The sequence below is a fragment of the Aspergillus candidus genome, assembly GCF_002847045.1.
Source record: "Aspergillus candidus strain CBS 102.13 unplaced genomic scaffold BDW47scaffold_5, whole genome shotgun sequence".
NCBI lineage: Eukaryota > Fungi > Ascomycota > Eurotiomycetes > Eurotiales > Aspergillaceae > Aspergillus > Aspergillus candidus.
Window position 1 is genome coordinate 494,186 of NW_020194010.1, and position 21,520 is coordinate 515,705.

Genomic DNA, 21,520 nt, shown 5'->3' on the forward strand with positions numbered 1-21,520 from the left:
GGGTTCTTGGACAAAAAAAAAAAATTAAGGCATCAAATCAGATCCCCGCATTAAATTACAGCCGTAAAAACAGATACAGCCGGTCATCGCTCACCGCCCACGTGATATCGCGCCCGACGCGTCCGCGGACTAGGGTAATCATTCGCCTTGTGGATAGACCAATTTATCTCCACCAGGCCCTCTGTTGATATTAGCGGCATTACAATCCAGCCCCGATCCAAACTTAAGGCTTTGCCGGAGTTGTGAAGATCGCCATGAAAAACGGCACATAGTCCCTATGACTAGGAACAATTTGCAGTCTCACCTCAAATGGTTGCTTGGTCAGGGCCCTTCACTCTACCAGTCTTTAACGCCTGCTGCTGGCGACAATCGCGACCCCACGAGCGGCCGGAGCCGTGCTGATACGCGACCGCCTCCGACGATAAATGCGGCGAATGATGAGATCGGAGATATTACGATTAGGGACTCGCAACCGGTGCTTAACGATAATGCTGGAAATCGGGAGGAATTAACACCCGACGACGATATGGCGCGACTGATGTTTGCTCCGCAATCTGCGAGCAAACCTCGTATGCTCAGCCGTGCTAAGAGCTCTCTTTCCAGCCCGTCGAGTGTCTTGAATGGCCCTGGGGCTGTCGAAACACCAAGAGCTCGGAAAGAGGCATTGCCGAAAAGTAATGTCACAGGTATGCTAGGAGGCTTAGTAGTGTGTTTGCGGGGAGTGTTGACTGACTTGGATTGAATTGGACAGAACAGCGTGATACGACTTCTTCCTTCCGTCATAGTAACAGGCCCGCTGCAACGCCCATCAAGTCGAATGATACGCTCAATCTAACCTCGCCACTGTTGGCAATCGACACTATTGATCTGACCGGCGATTACGATCGCGCTGGGGTTCCCGCAGGCGCGGGAGACGAGTTCGGCGAGCCTCGTCGGTTGTGGACTGAAGGGGCGGCTTTCCGCAAAGCTCCTGCTGATATACGAGGAAAGAAGCGAAAGAGTGACGAGTACACTTCAGATCTCTCTCCCCAGAAGAATGTCTCGAGGATTCGCTCGCCTGGGATGAACGAGAGGCTGGCCTCTCCTAGTCGGTCGAAGGCGGTGCACAAGACGCGTGCAACTCCCCTGCGATCAGCGGAACCCCCCACTAGTGACCGATCAAACGCCTCTCGGCCCCGAAGCCACGCCAGCAAAGTTATTGCCGACTCCGACGATGAAGAAGACGATACCCTATTCGACGAGCTAGTCAAAAGTGAGGATGAGATTATGCAGGAGCCGGAACAGCCGCTGTATCCAATCCTCCCAAAGGACGATCCCTTGGACGAACCGGAGAGTGAGAGTAGGCCCATGAAAAAGGAGAAGCGAAACTACTCCATACCGGACGTGGCTCGCGCTGCTTCGAGTGTCTCTCAGAGGTCAACGTTCGATGAAAGGCAACCGTCCGTTAGCTCCGTTCCCCCCTCCACGTCACCAGAATCCAGACCAAGAGACGAGGATGTTGCACGGTTTTTAAAGCTTCCGCTGGAGTTGCTTGAGCAACGGATTGCGAACCTCAAGAACACTCTTACAAGCAACTCGGAAATTGTTTACCAACAGGCAATGAAGGGTGAGCTAACCCCAGAGTTGATTTCTGAGAATAAGATTCTCACAGATCAAATCGATGCAATTGAATCGCTGAAGAAGCAGAGGGTAGCTTACTATGCTAGCGAATCCACAAGGGAGCAGCTGAAAGGGGTTCTGATGCGGGTGATCTCTCAAGGTGGCGACCCTCGTTCATTGCCAGACGAGCTTGCCAAGAATAGAAAAGCTACAGCGCAATTGGACGAGCTTGAAGCGGATATGAAACGTCTAATCATGTCTGCCGACCTATTTTCACCCACGGGCTTGCCGAACATGAACATGCTGGAAAGTGGTTTCACCCGACCTTCTCTGTCTTCGCCTCGGGTTTCCTTTACGGGGTCTTCATACGCAGATAACGAAAGGCGACCTAGAAACGAGCCCTCGGCTTATGAATCAATCCGCAGGAGTCCTGCAAAACCAAAACCAAACCACAGTGTCTCCCGCACATCCGTTCCTGAACTTTCCTTTCAGTCTTCGTCTAGAAAAACCAAAGAAACACCAACTTCCAACCTCTTTGATTATGATGATGTTATGGCGACCGATGACGGCTTTGATGACGATGCATTCACCAGAACCATGGGGTCTCCTGCCATGGCACCCCGGGCTATAGATGAGTTCGATCTGAGTGCCGACGACGATGATATGCTGGAAGCTGCAATTTCCATCCAGGATGATCTACCAGCGTCCGATCTGGAGGTGCAAGATCGAAAAGTTTTCGCCGAAACCTCGGGGAATGCCGCACGCTTACCCTCAACGCAAAAATCTCAAAACCACAATGCCCTTTGGCATCAGCACCCTTGGTCGAAGGAGGTGAGAACCGTCCTTAAAGATCGCTTTCACCTTCGCGGTTTTCGAATGAATCAACTTGAAGCCATCGATGCAACGTTGAGCGGGAAGGACACGTTTGTCTTGATGCCGACAGGTGGAGGGAAGTCTTTGTGCTACCAGCTTCCCTCCATTGTGACTACTGGATCTACTCAAGGAATGACGATTGTGATTTCACCGTTGCTCAGCTTGATGCAAGATCAAGTTTATCATCTACGTAAACTCGATATTAAAGCATTCTTGTTGAACGGAGAAACCCCCAAGGAAGAGCGACAGGAGATAATGGGCACACTGGCGGGTTACCGAACTGGGGAGCCAATTGAGTTATTATACATCACCCCAGAAATGGTGAACAAGAACCAAGCTCTTATCCGAAACCTGCAGAAACTCAATGACTCCCGCCAGCTGGCTCGCATTGTCATTGACGAGGCTCATTGTGTCAGTCAGTGGGGACATGACTTTCGTCCTGATTACAAAGAACTGGGCGAACTCAGATCTCAGCTACCAAACGTTCCAATGATGGCATTGACCGCTACTGCGACGGAGAATGTAAAGGTCGATGTCATTCATAATCTCAAGATGGAGGGCTGTCAAATCTTCTCGCAGAGCTTTAACAGGCCAAATCTCTTCTACGACGTGCGGCCTAAGAAAAAGGGCGCCGAGCTCCTTGCCAGCATTGCCAATACAATCATGTCGAGTTATCGGAACAAGTCTGGTATTGTTTATTGCCTTTCGCGCGATTCTTGCGAGAAGGTTGCAAGCCAGCTCAAGCAGGACTATGGCATCAGGGCCGAACATTACCATGCGGGCCTAAAGCCCGACCAGCGAGCCAATGTACAGCAACGCTGGCAATCTGGACAATCTCATGTCATTGTTGCGACTATTGCTTTCGGCATGGGTATCGACAAGCCCGATGTGCGCTTTGTGATCCATCACAGCCTTCCAAAAAGCCTTGAAGGGTACTATCAAGAAACAGGACGTGCTGGTAGGGATGGCAAACGGTCCGGCTGCTATATGTACTACTGCTACAAGGATACAATGACCCTCAACCGCATGATCGACAGCGGCGATGGCAGCAAGCAACAGAAGAACAGACAGCGCCAAATGCTACACAATGTGGTGCAATTTTGCGAGAACAAGAGCGACTGCCGGAGAGTGCAAATTTTGGCCTACTTCAACGAATATTTCCGTCGCGAAGACTGCAACTCTGCCTGCGACAATTGCAAGTCAGATTCCGTCTTTGAGCTACACGACTTTTCGCACCTTGCCGCCTCTGTGATTAAGATCGTGCGTTATTTCCAGGACATAGATGACAGAGTGACTTTGTCATACTGCGTGAACATGTTCCGAGGGAGCGTCAAGAAGTTTAGGGCTCCCAACCACAGACAGGCAACTGGCTACGGCGATGGGTCTTCATTGGAACTGGGAGAGGCCGAGCGTCTGTTCCACCGACTGCTCAGCGAAGGTGCGCTATACGAAGAAAATGTGGTCAACGGTAGTCGATTTGCTGTTCAGTATATCAAGGTCGGGCGGCGCTGTGCGGAGTTCGAAAGCGGCAGGCGCAAGCTTGAACTCCATGTCCGGGTTTCACCGAACGGGAAGGTCCAGAAATCTCGAGCTACGTCAAAGAAGGAGTACCATCCGCAGTCTACAAACGTGTCTTCGCCTGTGCAAGCGGCAAATAAACGCCGTTTGGCCCGTTACCGGTACGATGAAGCTCAGGGCGCCTCCGATACTGAACGGGACAGTGATGGGTTTGAGAGAATCCGAGTCGCGGGGAAGCAACGACGAGAGAAGAAACGATCGCCTGGTCCGCCAATCACCCAAGATGTCCGATTTGACCGACTTGATCCTCTTCACAAGGCCGTTGCAGAAGATTTCATGGTTTATGCCAAAAATTACTGTCAAGAGGTATGTCATATTGACCTCACTACATCGCATACAGAAGCTAACTTGCCTGCGCAGCTGATGATCAACAAGGGTTTGCGGAACCAGCCTTTTACGGATACAGTGTTGCGTGAAATGGTTATTGTTTTCCCTAGAGGTAGGTGGAAATTTGAGCCTCTTGATTTTTATCAAGACTTTAGTGCTGACGTTGGCATAGACTTCGCGGAACTAGGTACTATCCCGGGCATCGATCCCGACAAGGTGAACCGTTACGGAGGTCAAATCTTGAAGCTTGTGCGAGACACGCAGCGTCGATATGCGGAACTCAAAAAGGAACGTGATGACGTTGACGGCGTCGTCCCTGACCCCAATCATCACAACGTCATCAACCTCACGAGCAGCGAAGAGTTCAGCGACGGTGGCATCTTTGACGACCAAGCATCGACCTTCGAACTGGATGAGGAAAACACCATTGCTAGTCGATACTTCTCCACCCAGGCTGTCGACGACGACAGTGACGATTATGGTGGCTCTCGTCGACCGACTTCCAGGGCTAGCAGTTCCAAATCCAGACCGCGCCAAGGTGGTAAGCGTTCGCGGCGCAAGTATACCGATGACTCGAAACCCCGGGCCAAGACCTCCCGGTCTAAAGGAAGCAGTAGCGGTCGTGCCAGCGGCCGCGCGTCTGGCTCTCGAAAGGCCCCCAAGGCGAAAGAGACCACGAGCAAAATAGGAATGATGCCTATATGATGGTTGTTTATGTTTGTCCAATGTCGATGGAGTTAATGTTATATCCCAAGCCTGCTTGTTGCTTTTGAATGGTCGGTTGCATATATAGGCGTTTTTTTGTGTTTCTGTCACGGTTTCGTTATGACCTTTATCTTTTTCTTTTTGGCGGGCGAAGTGGACGTGTCGACTCGTTACTGGACTACTGCACTCGAGGATGGTGGCCTGGAGGGATACCAAGTATCAATGTGAACTGCACGGCGTCTTACGCCTGGAGGTGTTTCCTGTGGCATAATTTACACTGGCATGATTAATCTTATCACAACGTAATAGCAGACTTATATTCAGTCGTCCAAGGCGCGCGCAAAATCAATTAGTCTGAGTCTCCGGGCATCGCGAGGATGGAATTGGGCGACCTTTGCCCGTACAAGGAATCTAGACGCGGCCGATTCACGCGGCAGGTCGATGTAAGAGGAGCCGGCATCGAGCAACGCGTCCAGGAGCTCATGGATCTCCGTCGCCGCAGCCTCCCGCCTGTTCGACAGATGGCTTCCAATCTGGCCCGACTGACGATTGAGAAGCTCATCGATGCGACGCTGGTTGGTGTTCGGGCCCTCTGTGTCCAATGCTTTGGGTTTCTTTGGTTTGCCGTGGCTCGTATAGCCCGCATTTAACGTGGTATCGGAAATGTTGAAAACATCTCCCACCGTTGGCCCCCCCAGGTTTTCCGCTGCTACCATCGGCGCAAGGGACTCGTCGACGAACTTGTGGAGGGAGGCCCGCAGATCATCTGTCGCCTTGTCGATCTCGGCTTTCTTCGTTTCCTGGGTGCTGATGACTTCGCGCGCCAGTTGCGACGGCGATTTTTCTTGCTTTTGCGAAGCGTCCCGTCGAATATTCTCGATCCTGCGTTGGAGCCCGTCTCTGATGGACTGCGCGTCGCGCAAATTGGCCTCTTCCACCTTGAGACGCTGGCGATCAAGGGATAGTTTTTCCGCTGTCATTGAGATGGACGTTCTGCTCTCTCTCACCAGGCGTATGGTCTCTTCGAGGGCCAAGAGAGATGGAAGGGGAGACCCCGGTTTCGGCAGCTCAGTCCCCGATTTGAGGAGAGAGTCATAGGCCTTCTTTGCTCGTCGCACTTGGGAGACGCGCGACCATGGATCTGACTCCATTTTGGCGAGATCAACGGAGTTGACTTCTCGAAGCTGAGGCGTAGGTCAACATTTATGCTCTGCCCGCGGGGTTCTTGCGGGGCTTTACCTTGCGCAGGTCTTTCTCATGGCGCCGGACTCGATCTTGGAGCTGTCGCAACGTATCATCCAGTTTACTATTATATGCTTGCACATTGGAGATATTCAAGGATTGTTTGTTGTAGGTTTCTTCGGCTTCCTGGCGCCTCTCTGAGAAGCGTTGGATGCGCTCCACGGTCTCCTGCGAGACATCCATGGCGCGTCGCGATATTGACACCGGTGATCTCCCTGCCGGTTAGGTTGGGTGCTGTATTTTTAGACGACAGGCGACAGTCTCAATTCCGTTAATTGACAGCAAGACAACGCACGCGCAATGGATGCAGAGGGAAGGGCGAGTATCAAATCCCCAGATCAACAACTCGGCCGCCGATGCCTGGGCACGTGACGCCGTCGGGCCTGATGCGGCACCGAAAGCGGACTAGCGCGGCCCCGTGCCACCGACTCGACTTCAACCTCACTTCTTCCCCATCTCCGTCCTCACCATCAGACCATCCTCTTCAACCAACGACTCCAGGACCTTTTTTATCCGATCAAGGTCTCCTCTGCTGTCTCTGCTATCTCTCTACCTCCGGGTTGAGTTTTTTTTGGTCTGTTGTAAGGACAAGTTGAGGTCATCGTCTTGACTCAGACCGCATCCGCGTTCACCCCCGAGTTTTCCAAGTCTCCTATTTGGGCATCAGCGTGACGGACTTCTGAGTTGTATCTCGTGGATCTCGAAGACGTGTTCTCTAGGCGAGGGTAATTTAGGATTGGTTGTGGCTTTCATCCAGGACTTGCTTTTTTGGTCTCATCTTCCATTCCACGTTCACCTCTCCCCTGCTGGCAAACCAGCTTATCAAACATCGCCCGGACCCTGAATCCTCTCCATCACCACTATCATCGTCCAGCACACAATCCTCTCTTCCGTCTGATCGCTCCCGAATCCGAAGAACTTCTTCTTTTCTCCTTGCCTATACACTATCCCTGCTTTGCACGCGCGAAGCTCTCTGATCCAGCACAAGGCCCGTGTCCTCCCAGCATTTGCACATACTTCCGCCGGCCCTTCTTTCCAACATCACTTCCTTCACTGTCCTCGAACTATCACCAGCCTCCCCAGTCATTTCAAGCACCAACACTTCCCTCTCCAGTCGGTCGCCAGCACCAGCAAGTTTTATTTGAACTCCTGGTGTACATAGTCGATCCAAATAAAGGCAGACAAGAAGAAAAGAACAAAAAGAAAGAAGAACAATTGTGTTTATCTGACCCTTCGACTTCCTGCGTAAGTGAAGCAAATCTGCACAGTTTGAAATCATGTCGGCATCTCCATCTGCGTTGCAATCGACCAAGCGTCCTCTGGAGGACCCTTCCTCGCCTTCCGGCCCCAATGACCAACCGGAGGCCAAGCGCCCCGCCTTGGACAAAGTAGTAAAGGGTGATGATTCGGAGGCCTACGCCGATGTCAAGACCGAAGCTGCCGGTGCCCCCAGCGGGAACGCCGATGGCCAAGGTGACACGGTGGTTCCCGACGCCCCCAATTCCAAGGGGCCTTCGTCGGAAACCCAGCCCATCCAGTCCACCGCCTCTCACACCGAGACCGGTGGCAGTGAGGAAGACCAGCAGCGTCCTCAGGACGAGTCCAGCTGGGTTCACATCCGCGCCGTCATCTCCAGCCAGGAAGCGGCCACGGTAATCGGTAAGGGTGGTGAGAACGTGTCTCAGATCCGTCGTCTGTCAGGTGCCAAATGCACCGTCAGCGACTACTCGCGTGGCGCGGTGGAGCGTATCTTGACGGTGAGCGGTCCACAAGATGCGGTCGCCAAAGTAAGTCCCTTCACTGGATGATTTCCCCCGGGTGGATCAGCTGCTAACAGGACTGGCCAACTAGGCCTTTGGTTTGATCATCCGTACCCTGAACAACGAGCCCCTTGATTCTCCCTCCACTGCCCAGTCCAAGACATATCCCTTGCGTTTGTTGATCCCCCATCTTCTCATTGGTTCGATCATTGGCAAGGGTGGGAGCCGGATCCGCGAGATCCAGGAAGCGTCCGGCGCGCGGCTCAACGCCTCCGACGCCTGCCTTCCCCTGTCCACCGAACGGTCTCTGGTGATCCTGGGTGTAGCCGATGCCGTGCACATCGCCACCTACTACGTCGCCGTGACCCTGGTCGAGCAGCTGACGGAGCGCTTCGGCGGCCCTGCGGCCTCCGCCTATGCCACCCGCAGCGGTGGCCCCGCCGGCGCCGTGCCCGGTGGCATGCAAGTGGTGCCTTATGTGCCGCAGCCGGTGGGTGGCCAGTACGGCCATCCGGACACCTTCAAGCGCCATCACCCCCATCCCAACCGCGCGGCGGCGGGTTCCTACGGCGTTCCCTACCTGCACGGACAGCCCGCTCCCGCCCCTGTCGCTCAGCCGGCCATGCCCTACGGTGCCGCCCCGCACACCCCGTACGCCGGCGCCGGGCCGCACCAACCGGCTCCCTACGGCACGCCGCAGCCGGCACAGGCCCGTGGTGGCCCTGCCCCCGTTGCCCCCGTGGGTGGAGCCCTCCCCGGTCAGCCGCTAACCCAGCAGATCTACATCCCCAACGACATGGTGGGAGCCATAATCGGCAAGGGCGGCGCCAAGATCAACGAGATCCGCCACCTCAGCGGCAGCGTGATCAAGATCAACGAACCCCAAGAGAACAGCAACGAGCGCTTAGTGACCATCACGGGCACCCAGGAGTGCAACCAGATGGCTCTGTACATGCTGTACTCGCGACTTGGTGAGTAACTCTCTTCCTTGCTATTCTACTTTTACATAGCTAACAAAACGATTTCCAACAGAGAGCGAAAAGCACCGCATGTGAGCGTGCGACGTCTCGTCAACGTAGGCTGCTCTCGAGGACAGCTTCCAGGTTTAATCCCCAAAAGTCTTTGTTTAGGGCGGCCGGGTGATTTTCTCACGCAGTACCATTTCGTTTTCGGGTAAATCTTGACGTTGTACTTTATTGAAAAGCGTTTTTATCCTAGCCTAATCAATACATTACTTATGGTTTCTTATCATCAAACCTCTCCTTCCTCCTTTATCAACATTACACCCCATATACAAACTGAAGAAACCCCCCCCAAAAAAAAACTAAAAAAAAAAAAACTAAACCTTCCTAAAAGAAACATGCATCATCCCCAACCCCGGCGCTGTCCCCAACATAGCCTCCCTAATAGGCTTAATCCCCTCCGCAAACGCCTCCGTCTTCTTAGCCTCCAAATGCGCCTCGACACTAGGCCACCCCACAACAAGCAAATACACCAGCGCCTTGCCCGTCGGACTCTTCTCCATGGGAACCGTCCCGGGCCTCTCCACATACCCCATCGTCCAAGACGTCGGGCGCTGGCCCTCCGGTAGCGCCGACGACCCCGTCAGCGTCGAGCGGAAGTGCACCAGGTTGCAGCTGAGCTTGGTTTGCTGCGCGGGGGGCAGGCCGCTTTCGAAGGCGAGAGCGCACAGCTCCGTTACGGGGTTGTCGGTTAGGGTCCCGGTTGTGTGGATTGGGGGGGTCACTGTTGCGTAGACGGCTTGGATGTGCGTGTCGGGGGGGACGAAGGGTTTGAGGTAGGTTAAGTTTGTGCCGGCGTAGATGTCGGTCCATTCTATTATCCGTAGTTAGTATGTGGTTTCTTGTAATACTGCGTATGTGGTCGGATATGGACGATTGAATCAATGGTGAAGAGGTGAAACAGATATAAGATAGAAAATACACACCAACAACCCAAACAATCACGCTCTCATCCTCCACGGAGCGACCCCACGCCGAGCTCCGATACGCACATTGCGCTTTGGCAGCTTCGAAAACCCGGAGCAGGGCGTAACCCTCGTCGCTGTTGGGGTCTTCGGGCTTCACGGTGGGTTCCACGCGGAAGTAGATGAACTCGCTGACGGTGTTCATCACGTCGTCCGTTGCGTCCATTGCTGCGGGGATGTTATGCGGTTTGATAAGATGGATATGTGTGGCTGTGAGGATCTAGAATTGGATTGTGTTCGTGGAAGACGGGGTGGGATAATGGCTATGTATGTGTTGGAGTGTTGTCGACGCAGAGAGAGAATGGTTGATGTCACTGTGGTTGATGATGTCACTTCCCTTGAATTAATCAGTTGTCAACATTGAATACGTATGCTATGCCCCCTTCTCCTTTGTAATAAATATGAGCAAATGGATACTACGCACAGCTTTCTCGTTGTAATTCAGCAGTGGGCTATGTACAGAAAGCGCTATCCAAACTGAATCGCATCAATCAACTAAAGAACTACCAGTTGAAACCCGCCATGACCCGCTGTTCAAACTTCATACAAATCGTAAAACCACAAGGAAATAAACTTGAATAATAATAATAATAATTGGATAATCCTACATTACTGTTCGTCCAGTCCCCGGACCCTGGTTTTCTTTTCCTCGATTGCCTTCTTCAGGTTCCCGACGAGAGCCTGTCGCCGCTGCGTCTTGGCCTTCCACTGCGCGCTCTCCTGTCTGCTGACTAGATCGCTCGCGCCCTCGAAGGCGCGAAGACGGCTGGCTCGGGCTGAGCCGTTGATGCTCGAGCGGAAGTTGAGGGCCCGTTTGGCGGATTCCGGGGTGTGGTATGCGGTGCCGGGGCGATCAATGGAGCCCCGAGACCCGGGTGTCGCAGGGAACTTGCCCACGCCTTTCTTCGGCGTCGTGAATGGGGACCCTTCGCGAACCGCGGGAGTCGCATACGTGTCCACGCCCAGCTTCTTCAGCTGAAGCTCCAGGAAGTCGATGTCGCTGCTCTTGGCCTCCGCCATGTTCATCATCGTGCCGATGGTGGAGACCACCGCCTCGACAGTCGGCCGTTTTCTCGATCCATTTCCGGCACCGTCAGGTCGCGGCGCATCCGCGATCTTGGCCCGTAGAAGCGATACGGCGGACTCCAAGTCAGCCAGCTTCGCCTGGATATCCGTAGAAGCCGTCCGTAGGTCCTGCTGGAGGTTGGCCTGTTCAGCGGACAGTGGCGCAGAAAGGATTGCGGTGGAATCGGTATGAGCATCAAGGGTCTTTCGAATGCTGGCGCACTGAGCGCGCAGCGCGAGGATGTCTTTGCTTAATAGCGTCCGGCAACTCTCCAGTTTCTCTTCCACACCCTGCACCCGTTGCTTCTGCAGAGAGCCAGCGAGTTTGGCAACCACGTCATCAAGCTTCTCTACTTCAGCGAGACGGAGTTCTTCGTCTAGGGCATCCGCCGGGTGTTCCCCTTGCAAGATATCCACCCAGTCAGATCCGCTAGGAGATTGCTGGTAGAGGAGAAACGAAGACAAAGACCGAGTGTTGATCCCCAACGTATCGACCATGGAGTTTATATCTCGGTAGAGCTTTTCGATCTGCCCCGGAATGCCTGGTTTGCTCGTCTGCCCGGCATAGTCCTGGTGGGGTAAGAAAGGATCCAAAGTGGGCACTGGCTGGATGGGCTGGGCAAGGTCGGCATGGAGCCTTTCGTCTTCGTCGTCATCAGACAGCGACAGGGCTTCCTCCTCTTGTTGCCTGGCTTGGGCATCGAACCGAGCCTTCTCTTCCCGGGACACGCGATCGAGCTGGGGTGCCAGCTGATTCTCGCGTTTCGCGACCTCGGTAAGAGAGGCTTTGCGCGCAGCAAGCGTGCTTCCTGGCGGGTGCGCAGCCTTCGGCTTTTGGTTGCTTGGCTGGAGGAAGCTTTTCTGTGAACCCCGACGCATGGGACTGATCGGCCTGGATGGCGGTTGTTTGGCGCTAGGTGCGGGAGGGAACGAGGGTTTGTTAATCTCCCCGAATAGCGGTCGCGATGGCTGTTGCTGTTGCGATGGCTTAGGAGCCTGCCCAAACAAACCTCCAGCGGGGCCCTTTGTGGACGCACCGCCGAAAGGGCTCTCAGTTGAAGTCTTTGGACTTTCTGGTTCCGACTCTTGTTCGTCATTGCTGATCTCGTGGGTGATTTCTTCCCCACTGTCAGAAAACCCAGATTCGTCTTCCTCGCCATCGCTTCCTTCCCTTTCGGATTCATCGGCGTCTGACTCATCGGGAACTGGGCCAGGTTCTCCGGACGGCGTAGTAGGCGATGGAGGCGTGGCGGGCTCTGAGGGCAGGGGCGCCACTTCGGCGGCAGCCTTAGAATCATCCTTGGGCGTCTTTGTAAAATCCGGTGGTAGAGGCGGCTCTCCTCCAGCCGGTTTTGTGAAATCGGGTGGCAGAGGAGCATCATCCACCGAGATCTTGGAAACATTTGACGATGCCGATGTGTCTCCAGGTCCGTACGCGTCCCTGCTGGTTGAGTCGGGGGGCAACGGGGGTTCGATCATCGACGAGACTGGAGAAGTTTGGGTCTCTGTCGGTTGTTCTCTGGGGCTGGCGATTGCCGTCTTCTCAGAAGGTGCGGAAAGGGGGCTCGTGGGTTTCTCGGGAGCAGCGTTTCCAAACAAGGAGAAGGGCTTGCTTGGCTGAGCCTGCCCAAAAGGTTGCTGATTTTGCGGCTGGCTGCCGAAGAGAGACGGTCCGACCGACGTTTCAGCTTTAGACGGGGCACCGAAAGGAGAAGGCGCCGACGGTTTGGATTGCACGGTCTCTTGCTGCGATGTGGCCGGTGTGCCAAATAAAGAAGGTGCTGGCTGTTTGGGCTCTGGCTTTTCTGGTTCTGACGCTGCGGGTTCGTCCGCCCCGTCATCCATCGCTTCCGACGTAGGACTGGTCTTGGTAGGCGTAGCGACCATATCATCCAGCCCACCCATGGAAAACAAGCCAGAGGACGGCTTCTCCGGTTTGGGGAGGTCATTGACAGAAGTACCATCGCCCTTGAATGTAGACTCCAGCTTAAAGCCGCTGGGGCCCATACCAAAGGCACCCTTTGACTCTTCGGTTTTTTGAGGACCGAAGGCCGAGCTTGTATTCGTCTGGCCTCCAAAGGGCGATGGCCCCGACGGCTTCCCGAATGGGCTTGCGGTCGACGGCTTACCGAATGGAGACTCGGTCGACGGCTTACCAAAGGGAGACTCAGTCGACGGCTTGCTGAAAGGCGAGCCACCAGCGGCTTTAGCAAAGGGGGATTCGCCAGACGGCTTTGCGGCACCAAAGCCACCCCCACCCGAGTTTGCAAATGCCCCAAAGCCACCCCCAGAAGCCGCAGCAGGCGACGCAAAAGAGCTGAAACCCTTTCCAGGCGTCGAAGGTTGCCCGAAGCTTGATCCCGTGCTCATCGACGCGAAGCCAGGCTTCCCGAATGGTGAGGCGCTGGCGGTTTGGCCCAAGGAGCTGGCGGCGCCAAACCCGGGCTGCGCCGGTTTTCCGAACGCAGGAGCACCGCCTCCAAGCGAGGGTGTCCCAAAGGCCGGTTTCTGAGCACCAGCCAAAGCCGAGGGGGCACCAAAAGCCGGTTTCTGGGCACCGGCCAAAGCCGAGGGGGCACCGAATGCAGGTGCAGCGGAGGGCTTACCAAATGGAGACGTGCCCCCCAACGCGGACGGGGCCCCAAAGCCCGACTGCCCAAATGCCGATTGTTTGGCGGCCGCGGGCTGAGCGGGAGGCTGCTGTTGTTGTGGGGATTGCAGCTGTGGCAGCTGTGTGCTGGCAGAAACCATGCCATGGTACGGAATTTTCTGGCGAATGGACTCGGAATAGATGAACCACCAGGAAGACAGGATTCCATCATTGCTGAGGAGCAACAGGTTGGGCAACGGAGTCGAACTCTCGGTGATATCTTCACCTGCGATGGGAGAGACGACGATGTCGGTGCTGGAAAAGTCCACCCCTAAACCAATGACGGAGGTTTCATCGCCGGAGTCTTTCAGAGGAACTGATGCCCTCTTTGTATCGTCGTTCACTTCAGTCATAGCGAACTGCCCTACGGCGGCCTTTGCGCTATCATCACTCGCCAGCGGGGCATCTGATCTTGTGATCAGGCCCACATCGGTGGATGCTGTTGAGGATGCAATCAGGACGTCCTTGAGGTGTGGCTTGTAGTCCCTGATGCGGGCAAAGAACTGGTATGCGGGTGCACGCTTGAGACCAAATGGCGTACATAACTCGGGCAGTTTCTGGATCAAGAAGGGGGCTCCCTTCCTTCGAGTGATGATGTAGTATGATGACGAGGGTGTTTGGCCGTCCTCATCCTCCATAGCATTGGGAGTGTACACCATTAGGAAGACATCGTTTTCAAGCCATACGATAGAGGACACTGTACGAAGTTGTCAGCGATGAACAGGCACCTTCTGGGATCATTCGGTAGGAAACGTACCGTGGCAATCGCCCTCAAGATCCGAAGGGCGGGGTATCACGTCCTTCTGCGCGCCTTCAGGCGTCATCTGAAACCCTGTGCCATCTGCCAGTCCAGCAACGAGTTGTTTCCCTTTGTTACTCCAGCAAACGGAGCTCACACCACTCTTCAGCACCTGACCGTTCGGACCTGAAAGCAGGTTACCCGCCTTGAGATCCGCAATCAGGAGCTCGCCCCCGGTCGTTACCAGTGCGACCAGCGAGGAATGAGCTTCACTCGCAGGCGCTGGATTCGGAGCAAGTGCGCGAAAGGTAGCGCCGTTCGTCGCGATGGACAAAGCCGGCTGCGCATTTCCCGCCGTCAAGCTGGCCGTCGGGAAAACAGACAGCTGGGCCCCATTCTCCGTAGCCAGCACCAAGGCCGTTTCGCCCGATGCGAAGGCAATATGCGTCGGTCGTCCAGGGAGGGGTATCTTCGCTTGCGGCTCGAACGGCTTTGTCTTGACCTTGCTCTCTCCGGTGGATGCGGAAATCGCCTTCCGCACGGCATCCGACGACGCGATCACCAGAGCATCGGGTCCGGCACCAGCCACCACACCCTGCGTCGGTGCGATTGCTAAGAGATTACTCGTCGGAGCGGGAAGGGCGTCATCGGGCCAGGAAGTAGGAAGTAATCGAACGTTGCTATCGCTGGAGACACCTTTAAAGCCGACTTCCTGTCGCAAGAATTAGCAAACTTGGTGCGACCACCCCACCGACCTTCCACATCAGCTCCACATACCTCCGCATAGAGATCAGGAAGTTCCGGGCCTAATTCGGCTGCAATATTGCCCCCGGCGGGTTTGGGGGCCCCGAAGCTGAAGGCCATTCTCAGTCGGTCGTAGTCGGCTGGAAATCGAACGCGGACGATCGCCTTAGGATAGTCGATTCTTTAGAGCATGGGGAGAAGGCGACTACTCGGTATCGAGGTAAAGGAGCGACGCTGGCGTGCTTGGGGACTCGGGTTGAAGAGCTACCCAGTGCGCGCAAAAATCTTGAAGCCTTTCTTCCCTCAAGGGAGGAAAGCGTCGGATATTCGAGCGTGTTTGAGACGAATCGCCGAACGAGAGCTCAATGAAGAAATGGTATCAAGTCGGGAATGAGAATAAAAGAGAACAAGTGGAGTGCTCAACACCACCTGGGAAGCTGAAGGGTGATTGCGACCGAGGAGGACAATGAAGATTATTTGATGGTTGGAGCAAAAACAGTCCAGCAGTTTAAGGCGGTTAAGGCAGCGGCTGGTCCGGGCGGAGCGGATGCCTGAGGCGGTCAACGATCAGGCGGCGGGAGCTTCGTCACTTCCAGCTCCAACCTCATCATTGTCCTCCACTCTTCTCCAACCCTCATTGCTTCTGTCCACCTCCCATCTCGCTCTCTCGTGCTGTCCTTGCATTGGTTTCCTTCACTCGATACTTACCGAATATTCCTTTCTCTCCCTAATCCCGAACCGTCACCATGGGTGGCTTCGATTTCTCCAACTACAACCGCAACAACGTGCTTCACGCTAAGGGCGTGCCTCTCCCCAAAGCCACCAGCACAGGTACCACGATTGTGGGTTGTGTCTTTGACAATGGCGTTGTGGTATGTTGATTGGAACCTTTCAACAAACTGGATGATAACTGACGTCGTGACAGATCGCAGCAGATACCAGAGCCACCAGCGGCCCCATCGTAGCAGACAAGGTACGTCGCCCTATCAATCCTCACCCAACACAAGAATCCCCCAACTAACGTCTCCGGTTACGAAAAACAGAACTGCGAAAAGCTGCACTACATCGCCCCCAAGATCTGGTGTGCCGGCGCTGGCACAGCAGCCGACACGGAGTTCACGACGGCGCTAATCAGCTCTAACGTCGAGCTGCACTCGCTGTCGACGGGCCGACCGCCGCGCGTAATCACCTGCATGACGATGCTGAAGCAGCACCTCTTCCGATACCAGGGTCACATCGGCGCATACCTGGTCGTCGCGGGCGTGGACCCGACCGGCACGGGTCTGTACACGGTGCACGCGCACGGGTCCACAGACAAGCTTCCCTACGTGACGATGGGGTCTGGCTCGCTGGCTGCGATGTCGGTGTTTGAGTCGACGTGGAAGCCGAACTTGAACCGCGAGGAGGCGATCGCGTTGGCGTCGGAGGCGATCAAGGCTGGTATCTTCAACGACTTGGGCTCCGGTAGTAATGTTGATGTCTGCGTTATCGAGAATGATAAGCCGACTGATCTGCTGCGGAACTATATGAAGCCGAATGAGCGTGGCCAGAAGGCTCGCAACTATCGCTTTGAGAAGGGTACTACTGCTTGGGTTAGCCAGAAGGTTGTTACCAAGGAGGATATGCGGAAGTATGTCACTGTTGAGGAGGTCTCTGGGGATCCGAACTTGATGGAGGTGGACTCGTGAATGGTGGGTTACAGGGTAACGAAGTAGATTAATCGGGTTATACGCTTTGTTTCTGCACTTGGACGAATGAGAATTCTCACATCATGGCCATCATGTCTCTGTATTTGAATCTGTAGAATCCGGAACACGTGACGCTACACTTCAGGCTGTACCCAAGGTATAATAAGGATATCATAAGGTCAAACGATCTACCTATACATTGAATCAAAGGTATTTTTATCTATATACAATTGCACCCGAAACATTACTCCATGATCTCCTCATCCCCAAGCCCACTCCGCCCTACCTGAGGGCTCATAAGCTCCGCCACAACATCCACCCCCTCCGTATCTCTCACCAACGCCATAATAAACGCATACTGCGTAGCCGAGACGCGACGGCCCTCTCTCCGAAACCGCATGACCCCAGCATGGTACATCGCGCGCACAAGCGCTGGTTTAACCGGTGCCTCGTGCCTCACGAGGAACACATACAGCCAGTGGACGAGCTTGTACGCGCAGCGGGGGCTGAACTGCGAGGAGCAGGAAATGGAGATGGCGAGGGAGTTGATCATTTCGAGAGCGGCTTGCGGGTTTGGGCAGGAAGAAGTAGTCCTGGGGGTGGGGGGTGCTGTGTCGGGAGTAGGAGGGGTGACTTCCCACGACATTGAGAGGGCGATTTTGAGAGGTGTGTGGGAGCGGAAGATGCGGAGGAGGGTCCACACGCTGTGTGAGTCGCCTGTGCGGGCGAGTTCGATGCTGTGCGAGATGAATGAGGGGTTGGTGATGTCTATCTGCTGGACGGCTTCTTGCAGGGCGGAGAAGAAATGAGGAGCGACTGCGTTGTAAGCGTGCACGTCTGCGAAAATCTCGGCGAACGAGACTGGAGGCGATTCCATTGCCTTGAGCGTTCGGCGGGCTGTTGGCGTGAGAGTCTTATGGAATCGGAGTTGGGATGCCATCAGTAGCAGGCCGTTGGAAGGCAGGCCTAGCTCGTGGATCGCCCGCATCAAAGTGGGTAAAAAGTCTTTGGTGGGAACTTTGCCGATGGACTGGTAGAGATTGAACAGGTCGCATGCAGGTGCATCACTTGCCCGCGGCGCCCGTCGCCAAAGTGGCCCTTCCGGAAGGTTTCTGCTGAGTGTCCGTAGTAGCCAGAGGCGAAGGACAATCTGATGCCGGGGTGAGAGTCCAGGCGCGGCGGCCGTTTGGTTTTGGACTTCGGTCCACCGTTGTGCTTTGACGAGGGCCGAAATATCACCAAGCTTTAGCAAGCAATCCTGCCATCTGCCCAGTAAATCTGCTCTTTTGGACGATATGAGCGATTCAGTTACACCGATGATGTATTCCGATGCAGCTTCCGGCAAAAAATGCTGCAGGATCTTGACCCCATGGTTTTCTGAGCCCGTTTCCGTATGAAGTTCCAGCTCCCGTGTGATGAACTCCACTACCCAGGGACAGTCGAGCAAGTCAGGGCATTGAGTCGCCACGATTATATCCTTCGCCAAGCCGAAAGATTCACATCCAGTCTCGTCTTCAAGCGCACCAAGCCACGCGTCAACAATCGCACTGTCGAGGTCTTTATGTCTGTATATGTCACACCGTCCAATGGCATCCCACATCTGCCGATAAACGAGCAACGCGGACCCCATCCCCTCTCCATCCACAGTCACACTCTCAGCTGGGAGATTCGACACGGTCCTAACAATATCGCACAGCTCCCCGGACGGAATCAGACCCAGCTCGAGAGCACGAACAATCGTGTCCAACAAAGCTTGGCGTCCCGGTTGATCCGTCGCGGACGACACCAGGTGCTCCGCTACGCTTTGGTAGTTCCCTGCCCCCCGGATATTCAGAAACGGGTCATCGAGAAACATAAGAAGCTCATCGGTGGACACCTGTCCAATGGCCGAGCGCGACAACAGCCGGCCAAATATCAACTGACTGCATTCAGGCTCCCGCATGAGATCGATGCGCAGCTGATGCACGATATTCCTAACATCCGCGACCGTCCGGCACGTATCTATACGAGCGACCAACGCTTCCCCTGTCGAGAGTAGATCAGGCGTACCCGGTCCCACCGGCCAACTCGGAGGCGGGTCGAACCCGTGCGGATAGTGGACATCCTGATTATAAGAAGCGAAAGGATTATTCGACGAAAAGTCAAACTGGCGAGGATGCGACCCTATAACAAAAAGTTAACACCCGAAACCAACCCAGCAAAGCAGATCCATCCAGATCCAATCTCACCTCGCGGCTGCTGCGACGCCGTCCCCGTCCGCCCTTTACTATCCGTCGTCCACTTCATATGATCGCGCCCATTGCGCCCGGACAAACAAGCAATATCATCCAGCGGCCCGGGCCCCGCAACGCCTGCCAGCGCCGTATTCCTCCTCTTCGCCAGCCGTCTCCTCGCCTCCAGCGGGCCCGGCACCCGGCTCTCGTACCGGCGCTGCTGGCCGTTTGCGAACCGGCGGAACGTCGACGCTAGGAAGTCCTCGCTTATCCACACATGGTCGACGAGGGTCCGTGAAGGTGGCTGAATCGCATGCCTATAGGCATGTCTCCCGAGAGACATGAGGCAATTGGGTGCATGCAGGCGCAATTGAGGGGTCTGGGCCTGTTAGAGGTGGCAGATTAAAAAGCGCGGAGCTGAGCTGCGCTGCGGATGTTTGGAGGTTGGAGGTGGGGATGACTAAGCGGTGGACATGGAGTTGTGCAGTGCAGTGCATTAACCAAGATGGACTAGCGTCATTGCATAATTTGTGCCAGGCCGTGAGGATGTTTGAGCCTCTGCTGCTGTGTCAACGTCTAGAGCTTGGTTTTGTTTGTGTATTCTACGTGCGTGTCAATATGAATTAAATATTACTTGGTGCAGATTGACTGGGTCTTCTTACTCGTCTGTCTACATAAACAGCTATTATAAATGGCAGATTCGGAATGAGAAGCGAAGTCTCTATAGACAAACTTGCGTCCAGATGAGTACAACTCCATTCAGCCTATATACTGCACGCCTTCGAAACACCAAACTCTCCCCAACAGTGGTATCTTATGCTAATGTGAAACAGCCTAAAGCGACGACAAAAGTGCATACATATATAAGAAAGAGAAACGTGAGGCGATCAGATCACGGAACCTGCTCCCCTGGCCGGGGTTTTCGCCCCGTCACCACATAAGAGTTCAGGTAGGCATGCACATTGCGGTTCTGGATGCTCTTCCGTACGTCGACCAGGAAGACCTCAATCTCGGGTTTTGACCACCCCAGCAATGCGAATGGTTTATATGAGTATCCGGATAGTGCCTCGAGGCAGTTCGTCTCGCTCCACGCCCCGATCCGCTTGAGATGCGGGTCGTCCGGCCAGGGGTTGAGCGGGACTTTGGAAATTCGCTGCTGGACGTCGACGAAGCCCACCTCCCGCATCCAGCGGGCCATCCGGTGCGCTACTCGGAATGACCGTGGGGGGTCGGCCATCTGGGCAGCGCGGATGTTTAAGTCGCACCAGTCGTGGAAGGCGTAGTCGCTGAAGCTCTCTGGGTTCTCGGGTGGCATGGTGCCGTCGTCGCACTGTGGCCGGGGGTCGAACTCATGGCACTCGACGTAGCCGCCCGGCCGGACGTGTTTCATGGTCTGGCGTAACATCTCTTTGAATGATGACAGGGCACCGAGCAGGTGGCCGACACGGATATAATCGAAGTAGTCGGGTTCCCACAGCCAATCTTCCTCGGTGGCGTCGTCGATGAAGAAGTGGACGTTGGGGGGCACCTCGGTCGGCTGGACAGGGGACAGATCAGTGCCTATGATTTCGGCTTGTGGGAAGAGGGATGCTGTGCATTGGACAAGTGAGAGTCAGAAAACTGTACATGGTACGGTAGTAAGGGGGGAGGGGGCAGCGTGAGTACCTACCCATCTCGATGGGCCATATCCCAGAGCCGGTCCCGACGTCCAGGATTCGTCGGGGGCTCTGTATAGGAGCGAAGAATAACCGTCCGTCGTTGACGATCTTGAGCATGTGGTGCTGCAGGTCCAGACGGTCCAGTTCCTTCTCGTCATTTGGATACGGGTATGCTGGTGATCAGGTCAGACAAGATGCTGGAGACAGTCCTAGGCAGGTAGGGCAAAACATACAGCCTTCGTGGTATTTATGATATCGCCGTCCATTTTCTATGGGATAGTCGGTCACACTGTCAGTCAAAGACTGCGTGTCTCTGCTCCAGTAGTCAGTGATCTGTCGGAAGATAACAACAACCACCACGATCATATATGATCGTCACAGGAAGCTTACTGTTCTTGACCAGTATCCTGAGACATTGTCCGTCAGCTTGATTCCCACCCTCGTATATCTAGATCCAGGACTGGGGGCAAAAAGGTTGGGTTGAGAGACGGGCAGGTAAATCGTGAAGAACCGGGCCGTGGAATCCAAGGCCCACAAATAGAACTGGGGGAAAAGGGAAAGCCACTTACAGCCGACTTCGCACCCATCGTATCCAGATCGTTGGAGCCAATTTTCGTGTGGGGAGGATACCGAGTCCGCTCAGGAGGGTCGTCGCCACACCTTATAATGACAATCTGCACGGGTTGACACGA

The 21,520-nt window shown here is 54.8% G+C and overlaps 7 protein-coding genes across 7 annotated transcripts; 3 read left to right on the forward strand and 4 right to left on the reverse strand.

Moving 5' to 3' along the window:
* Positions 1 to 277: 277 nt before the first annotated feature.
* On the forward strand, positions 278 to 5,082 carry BDW47DRAFT_115477 (RecQ family helicase MusN; the record flags this gene model as incomplete). The annotated part of the gene is made up of 4 exons (XM_024814802.1): positions 278 to 686; positions 752 to 4,356; positions 4,411 to 4,489; positions 4,550 to 5,082. 4 exons carry the CDS (start codon positions 278 to 280, stop codon positions 5,080 to 5,082), a joined length of 4,626 nt encoding a protein of 1,541 aa, XP_024675337.1.
* A 160-nt stretch (positions 5,083 to 5,242) lies between these two features.
* Positions 5,243 to 6,622, reverse strand: BDW47DRAFT_66631 (uncharacterized protein). The gene is made up of 2 exons (XM_024819565.1): positions 6,322 to 6,622; positions 5,243 to 6,266 (listed from the first exon to the last, which is right to left on the reverse strand). The coding sequence occupies exons 1-2, from the start codon at positions 6,505 to 6,507 to the stop codon at positions 5,403 to 5,405; spliced, it is 1,050 nt and encodes a 349-aa protein (XP_024675338.1). The 5' UTR covers positions 6,508 to 6,622; the 3' UTR covers positions 5,243 to 5,402.
* Positions 6,623 to 7,601: 979 nt separating this feature from the next.
* BDW47DRAFT_122882 (telomere maintenance protein PBP2) lies at positions 7,602 to 9,139 on the forward strand (the record flags this gene model as incomplete). Its single annotated transcript, XM_024815939.1, has 3 exons — positions 7,602 to 8,111; positions 8,176 to 9,055; positions 9,117 to 9,139. The coding sequence occupies 3 exons, from the start codon at positions 7,602 to 7,604 to the stop codon at positions 9,137 to 9,139; spliced, it is 1,413 nt and encodes a 470-aa protein (XP_024675339.1).
* Positions 9,140 to 9,392: 253 nt separating this feature from the next.
* BDW47DRAFT_99934 (uncharacterized protein) lies at positions 9,393 to 10,374 on the reverse strand. Its single transcript, XM_024820965.1, has 2 exons — positions 10,033 to 10,374; positions 9,393 to 9,920 (listed from the first exon to the last, which is right to left on the reverse strand). The coding sequence occupies exons 1-2, from the start codon at positions 10,235 to 10,237 to the stop codon at positions 9,424 to 9,426; spliced, it is 702 nt and encodes a 233-aa protein (XP_024675340.1). The 5' UTR covers positions 10,238 to 10,374; the 3' UTR covers positions 9,393 to 9,423.
* A 111-nt stretch (positions 10,375 to 10,485) lies between these two features.
* BDW47DRAFT_66656 (FG-nucleoporin NUP159) lies at positions 10,486 to 15,720 on the reverse strand. The gene is made up of 3 exons (XM_024819566.1): positions 15,303 to 15,720; positions 14,544 to 15,237; positions 10,486 to 14,483 (listed from the first exon to the last, which is right to left on the reverse strand). The coding sequence occupies exons 1-3, from the start codon at positions 15,387 to 15,389 to the stop codon at positions 10,681 to 10,683; spliced, it is 4,584 nt and encodes a 1,527-aa protein (XP_024675341.1). The 5' UTR covers positions 15,390 to 15,720; the 3' UTR covers positions 10,486 to 10,680.
* Positions 15,721 to 15,879: 159 nt separating this feature from the next.
* Positions 15,880 to 17,036, forward strand: pup1 (proteasome core particle subunit beta 2). Its single transcript, XM_024820966.1, has 3 exons — positions 15,880 to 16,141; positions 16,195 to 16,242; positions 16,313 to 17,036. The coding sequence occupies exons 1-3, from the start codon at positions 16,016 to 16,018 to the stop codon at positions 16,955 to 16,957; spliced, it is 819 nt and encodes a 272-aa protein (XP_024675342.1). The 5' UTR covers positions 15,880 to 16,015; the 3' UTR covers positions 16,958 to 17,036.
* A 165-nt stretch (positions 17,037 to 17,201) lies between these two features.
* On the reverse strand, positions 17,202 to 21,244 carry BDW47DRAFT_115483 (class I SAM-dependent methyltransferase; the record flags this gene model as incomplete). Its single annotated transcript, XM_024814803.1, has 6 exons — positions 17,202 to 19,120; positions 19,225 to 19,555; positions 20,072 to 20,760; positions 20,840 to 21,001; positions 21,062 to 21,141; positions 21,219 to 21,244. The coding sequence occupies 6 exons, from the start codon at positions 21,242 to 21,244 to the stop codon at positions 17,202 to 17,204; spliced, it is 3,207 nt and encodes a 1,068-aa protein (XP_024675343.1).
* Positions 21,245 to 21,520: the final 276 nt, after the last annotated feature.